Below are 7,072 nucleotides of genomic sequence, written 5' to 3'. Positions count from 1 at the left end.
TATGGGTGCAGGTGTGGCTGTGTGAGTAAGAAGTTCACTGTGGAGGTCCCTACTCTCCCCAGCTAAACCTTGAGGCAGAAGGCCTATTTAACCCTTGGGGCAGGAGGACTTTGTGTGACATCATAGCATGTCCACTCAATGGTGGGTCTGTGACACACAACTATGGGTCAGTCCTCCTCCAAGTTCTGTATGTTTTTTTTTTTTTTACTGAAGGATCATCTTCTGCTATTTGACCCATAACTGGAGCTCTTGACAAGTACTATAACCCTGAGCCAGAGTATACCTGAGGGTGATGGAGGCTAAGGAGTAACCCCAGGCTCCCTAAAACTTCAAACTCCCAAATGGACCCTCAAAACTAGAGTTTAACATCTCAAAACACTAAAAATGTAGTTCTTACAACATGTAAGGGTGCAGTGAGTGGAGAGTGAAATTATTTGGGTTTTTATTTTCTTTTTCTTTTCTATATCTTTCTGCCCTTGGCTAACTTCTTTGGGGTTCTATATTACTAGATCTGAGAGTTCATCATCATCATATGAAGATCGTCATCAGAAGAAATCCAAAAGCAAAAAGAAACACAGACATCGCTCTAACAGTCGGTCTCCAACCTATTCCAACCGAAGTTATTCAAGGGATCGCTCAAATCGAAGATCTCCGTCTTGGGACAGAGACAAAGACAAGTTCAAGCGGCGCCGAAGCTATTCAAGGGAAGTTTCCAGTCACAGATCTCATTCACGTGAACGAGCACGGGACTCTGATCAAAACCGGAGCTCCGACCGTTATAAAAACAAAGGCGGGTCTAGGGACAGGTCACGTTCGAGAGAACAGTCACGATCCAGCAGAGATAGGTCGCGGTCCAGCAGAGACAGGTCACGGTCCAGAGAAAAGTCTTCACGAACCAAAAGTAAATACAAAGACAGGAGCCACTCTCGTGATAGAAACGGTGACAGGCATCAGTCAAGGAGCTATTACCGACCATCTAGCTCAACACAGTCAGATTACAAAGAATCTAGATCTCATAGCCGCCGCCGGTCACGAAGCCGAAGCAAGTCATGGTCATCCTCTGACCGGAGGTCAAACCAACATTCGAAACGATCAAAAAGGTACCAGATTTATTTTTTATTCTCATGTAAATTTACTGATTTTTCCAAATATATACAAGTGTCTTTCTCTTAGGCACATATGGTTTATATGTTTATGTGTACATATTATATAAATATATATATATATATATATATATATATATATATATGGGCAGAGGCAAGGCTTTGTGATGGTTAAGATGACCACTTCCCAGCAATGTGGTTTCAGTTTCAATTCCACTGTGCAGTATTAGGCAAGGGTCTTCTATAACACCAGGCCAATCCTTGCCTTGTAAGGGAACGTGCTATACAGAGCCATACAAAGCCCTCCATGTGTATGTGCGTGTGTGTGCATGCATGTGCATGCATGTGCAGGCATGTGTGTGTATACCTAACCAAAATATGTACCGGTACCCCTGTATGGAAGCAGTCCTCTGACTGATAAGAGTGAAAAAATGATCCAGCATGTTATCTTAATACATTGTAGGTCTAGATCTCCAGACAGAAGTAGTTACCATTCTTGGCAGTCTACCAGTCCAGAATCAAAACAAGGAACAACCACCACCACTGCTTCTAAGAAAGAGTAAGTTCAGCTCTTGATAATTAACCCTTAAAAATTTGGTAAAATCTTCATTGCTTCCGTTGTCATCATCATCATCAACTACACTTCCCTGAAACATCTTTAGTCTTGTTGTGCCTGTACCAGAAATCATTGTTATATATTTTTGAATTATTATATGGATTGTCAAAATTGGTAGAAGAATGGACAAAATTCCTTGTGGTATTTAGCTGCATACCTTTATGTTCTGAGTTCAAATCTTGCCTTTATCTTTTAAAAAATAAAAGAAAAGATTCATCCGCACTAATTAAAAATATCATCAAAATCTTTCACATCCTTTCATCCTTTCATCAATGCTATGAAAATCTATTCGTGAATTATGAAGTTCTATAAATTAAGATCTAAGTGCAGATGCAGTCATGGCTGTATGATTAAGAAGCTCACTTTGCAGCCCCATGGTTTCAGGTTCAGCCCCACTGCACAGCACCTTAGGCAAGTATTCACCTTGCAAGTGAATATGGTACTTGGAAACTGTGTGGAAACCTGTAGTGTATATGATTATATATATGTGTGTGTTTGTAAGAGGTAAATTGGTTGGCACTGGAAGGGTGCTACACAATTCCTTACATAATTGTTAGAGGAAACTTATCGGAACAAGAAAACATCCGAACATAAAACAATCCTTTTATTTTGTATGTACAAAATTTTACACCTTGGGACAATCAGTAGCCAGGTCTGGTGTGGAAGAAGCAAAGTTGGAGTTAATCATACTTTGTGAAGGCATTCTTCACAGAACTCCAGCTACACAGAGCTGGTCAAATACCGGTCAGCAGCAGAGGGGAGCAGAGAGCTGCTGAAGACACGTCTGCATCTCGAGTTTGAGATACAAGAGAACTCTGCTGCAGCTCGTTTTCTGCGCATGCACATCAGGGACCTTTCCCCAGGACTTCCAGAAGGTTCCAACCCTGTGCATGCGTGCTGAAGACCCTCAAAATAACGTCACTACAGGCTTTTTCTAGCTGCTGTTAGAGCCTTGACAATGTTTCATTATATTGGATTATATAAGATGTTGCATGTGTGAGGTGTCAACTATCCTAATTTAAAAATCATTATTGGCATGTTGCTGAAAACTAGGCCTTTGGATTAATGTGTTACATTCTTGAACAATAAAATATGAAAGCCTTCTAGTTGCAGTTTAGGCCTTTATAGAGGATATTGTTGGAAGTATTACATGTAGGAAGTATTAATTGCCCCAAATTAGCTACATCTAAAATCTTCCTAACTTTGTTCTCTTACAGTGATCTCTGTGCCAAAATACCAGGTTTTGCTACAATGGTAAGTAAGTCACAATTTTATAGTATTGCATTCCTATATCAATATGGCCAGGTGCAAGTCAATAATTTTGTCTCTTTGTAATTAATTTTTTTTCCCCCCATTCCCTTACTAGTTACCAAATTGTTTTCCACTCCATTTCATTGACTTCTTTTTCTTACACAGGAACCTGGGGAACAGGCAAAGGTTAGGCTGCAGATGGCCCTGAAAGCAGCTGGTAAGTTTCTTTGTGATGCAGAACATTGTTGGTTTGTAATATAACTGGATGAGCTGGCAGGTGAAGATTATAAGCGCATCAGACAAAATGCCTAGTAGTATTTTTTCCAGATCTTAACATTCTGAGTTCAAATTCTGCCACAGTCAACTTTGCTTGCCTTTCATCCTTTTAGAGTCAAATACAATAAAGTACCAGTCAGGTACTTACCTAGGTAGTGTGATCCATAGCAGTATTAGCTGTGAGGCCAAAGTCTTGAAAAGACTTTGACATGCTGATGCAGTTGTGGACTCGCTGACCAAGGGTGTTTGGCACTACTGATATCTGAGCAGGGGGACAAAGGTTCAGGTCTCTGGTCTTCTTTATTATGCTTTATAGTGGCATGGCTTAGACACTGTCTGCGGCGCTTAGGATACACCTGAACACCTTTGCAGGATTATGGGTAACCATTGACTGGATTTCATATCCAACCAACAACTATACTCAGAAACTGAGGTGCATCCTGTTACTTGTAGAATTCTGAAGAGTCAGCTCAGACTATTTTTCTAAGTCATATGCCTGTGGGCCACGGGCATATGGCGTAGTGGTTAAGAGCGCAGGCTACTAACCCCAAGATTCCAAGTTCGATTCCTTGCAGTGACCTTAATAATAATAACATCAAAAAATACCTTAGGAATGAGAACCTGGGTTCAAAATTTCCCCAAAACACCTGATGAAGGCTGGAGGGTATGTCAGCCGAAACGTTGTGTTAACAACAAACAAGATGAGGACAAATATCCGTCAAATGTAAATAATGTAGATGAAATGCTGCTAAGCATTTTGCCCAGTGTGCTAATGATTCTGCCAGCTCACCACGAAAATCTTTATCATAATGATAGATAATCAACTTTTATTCATTTCCTTTTGCCACGAATACAAAGAAACAGGGGGGGAAAGGGAGATAAGGAAGAAAAGAAAACAGTGGAGGGGTAAAGCAGTAGAAGATGGAGCATGGAGAGGGTGATGGGCCACACACCCCAGAAGAAATGCACTCTTTGCAACAGCCACTCCACTTTGCAGGGCTCATTTCTCTGACAGGCCGCTGTTATCCTTATTTTGCAGAGTAAATTGGTAGTACAGGATTTCTAGAATAAACACAAGGCCCTAGAATTTGGAATTTCCATAAATCTTGCTTTCTTTTTTTCTTTCATTAATATTTTTTTCTCATTAACCAATTCCAGCTGCTGCTGATGAACAGCTGCGAAAGATGCAGGAGAAAAATACAATGGTAAAGGAGCAACGCCAATTGACAGAACAGCCTGATTTTGCTATCAAAGTGGAAGACATTGAAAGTTCTGCTTTTACCCAATCAACATTTGTTTCTGGCACTAATCGAGTGCCACAGGTAATTAATATCATTACCGTGGTGTTTTAATTGTTTGTTTTTTAAGCTGGCTGTTATTGTCTGTCGTCTTTCACATGTTGTTCGACTGTGGCCTTGCAGAATTTTTAGTCAAATGAATCGACCCTAGTACTTTCTTTTTTTTTGTTAAGACTGGTGATTATTTTATTAGTCTCTTTTTATGAACTGCTAAGTTATGGGGACATAAACGACTTGCTACAGGTTGCCAAGCAGTAGTGGTAGACAAACACAGATGCAAAAGGACACATACACGATGGGCTTCTTTCAGTTTCCACCTACCAAATCCACTCACAAGGCTTTGATTGTCCCAAGGTTATAGTGTAAGACACTCGCCAAAAGTGCCATACAGTGTAACTGAACCCAGAACCATGTGATTGAGAAGTAAGCTTCTTACCACACGGTCATGTTGATTTTTGTTGTTGTTGTTGGTTTTGATTTCGTTTTTATTTTAATGGCACCCGTGGCACATAAAATGCACCCAGTACACTCTGCTAAGTGGTTGGCATTAGGAAGGGCATTCAGCCATAGAAATCATAGGAGTGGCTGTGCGGTAAGTAGCTTGCTTACCAACCCCATATATTATCTTGTACGACTCTATCCTTTCTACTATTCTTCCCTTCTTTCTATCAGCCCTTTCACACTTACATCGTTCATTCCACTCTTTGTTCTTTCGTTCCCCCTCTCTCACATTTCATTGCCTTCTCTTCTTGCTCACTTTCCCTCCTCTTTTCATTTCACTGTCTCCCTGTCCTTTTTTCCCCGCTCCTCATTATTTCTTCTGTGCCTCTGGTTCTGCTGCCTACCACTTCAGCCTTCATCACCCTCTTTACCATTCACTCCTCATCCATCCTCTCCAATGTAATCAAACCACCTCAACATACATCTATCCATTTTGGTTGTTAGTTTTTTTCTCATTCCTTCTCGCCTTCACACCTCCTCATTCCTCATCCTGTCCATCCGTGTCACACCAGCCATAGCCCTCAAACATCTTATCTCAAACACATCCAGTCACCTCCTTTCCACCTCTCTCAGCCCCCCCCCCACCACGTTTCTGCACCATGTAACATTGTCAGCACAATCACGCCCTCATACACACCTCCTTTTGCTTTCACTCAACCAACAACTTCTGTAATAAACCCAGTAATGTTAGCAGGAAATGATAGGGATGTAAAGCAGTAAAATAAAACTAGTGATAATGATGATGATACATTTTAAATATCTGTTTGTTTCTTTTTTGTTTCTTCATGAAAGGAAACTCCTGAAGAAGAACAGTTTGGTACGATCGCTGAAATTAAACCTGGCAGTGTGAAGGCCAACACTGGTCAGGCAACAGTACCAGACAATTACAAGTACAACATTGACATAGATACATTTGCACACCCAAGTGTAAGTATTATCTTTTACGTTTTACTTATTTCAGTCATTGGATTGTGGCCATGCTGGGGCACCACCTCGAAGGGCTTAGTCAAAGAAATCAATCCCAGTACTTGTTTTTTAAGTCTGGTGCATGTTCTTGTCAAACTGCTAAGCTATAGGATCATAAACAAACCAGTACCAGTCGTGGTAGAGGAAGAACTATACTTTTCAATGTCTTTCTTTTCATGACAATAGAGTGTGTTAGGTGGGAGGGCTAGGAAATTTGACTGCTATTTCTAGCATATTGAGCAACCACATAGAGGCTTTTTATGATAGTGGTGGCGGTGAATGTGTCAATTATGATGATGATGATGTACCTTTCTGTCTTTCAGTTGTTCATCGACATCAGTGAGAAGAAGAAGAGGTGGTTACAGAAACTGACCGTATTCAGGAAACGGAAGACTTCAAGCCTTCTGCTTTAAAACACACACACATACATACATACACACATTCACAAGCTCACATATTTAAATATATACACATGCACACACAGACTCACAAACACAAATTTTCATTCAAATTCACATATATACATGCTATCTCTTAACCAAATATTAAATGAAAAACCTAAAATAAATATTCCCAAAATATGATTTTTTGGGAAATTATCAATATTTGTTTTCATTCTCTGCTTAGTTGTAAAGGAGTGTTACTGTTGTGCAAGTGTTGCCTTTTGCTTCCAAACTTCTATGTAAACATGAACGGTTACGGCAAAACTATAATCTAGACTTGTTAATTGGTGGACAGAATCTAGGGTTGTTGATGGATTAACAGAAACTTGGTTTATTTGATTGGTGGACAGAATCTTGACTAGAAACAGGAAAATGGAGAGGAAATGTAATCAGAAATAAACAACAGCAAATACAATAACACCAAGGAACAAGGAGTAACAATATTAGAAAAAAAATGAAGAGAAAAAGACAAAGAGAAGATGAAGAAGTGGAGGTAGACACGGGACAAAGAAACAATAAAAAATTAAATGGCTAAAGCATTGTAAGATGCATGCATCCAGGTGATGAGACATACCAATGTTGAAACACTGGTTGTTTTGGAGATCATCATCATCAACA

At 40.0% G+C, this 7,072-nt stretch overlaps 1 protein-coding gene across 1 annotated transcript in view; it reads left to right on the top strand.

Moving 5' to 3' along the window:
• Positions 1-6,614, top strand: part of LOC106875427 (serine/Arginine-related protein 53) — a 9,699-nt gene extending 3,085 nt beyond the window's left edge. The window contains exons 3-9 of the mRNA XM_014923575.2: positions 510-1,100; positions 1,567-1,662; positions 2,937-2,973; positions 3,136-3,187; positions 4,405-4,568; positions 5,838-5,972; positions 6,335-6,614. Coding sequence (XP_014779061.1) covers positions 510-1,100; positions 1,567-1,662; positions 2,937-2,973; positions 3,136-3,187; positions 4,405-4,568; positions 5,838-5,972; positions 6,335-6,424 — 1,165 coding nt within the window. The 3' untranslated portion in view covers positions 6,425-6,614. The remainder of the gene's footprint in view (positions 1-509; positions 1,101-1,566; positions 1,663-2,936; positions 2,974-3,135; positions 3,188-4,404; positions 4,569-5,837; positions 5,973-6,334) is intronic.
• Positions 6,615-7,072: the final 458 nt, after the last annotated feature.

The sequence above is a fragment of the Octopus bimaculoides genome, chromosome 19, assembly GCF_001194135.2.
Source record: "Octopus bimaculoides isolate UCB-OBI-ISO-001 chromosome 19, ASM119413v2, whole genome shotgun sequence".
Taxonomy (NCBI): Eukaryota; Metazoa; Mollusca; class Cephalopoda; order Octopoda; family Octopodidae; genus Octopus; species Octopus bimaculoides.
Note: the sequence above shows the minus strand (reverse complement) of the source record. Positions and strands in the feature narration are given on the sequence as shown.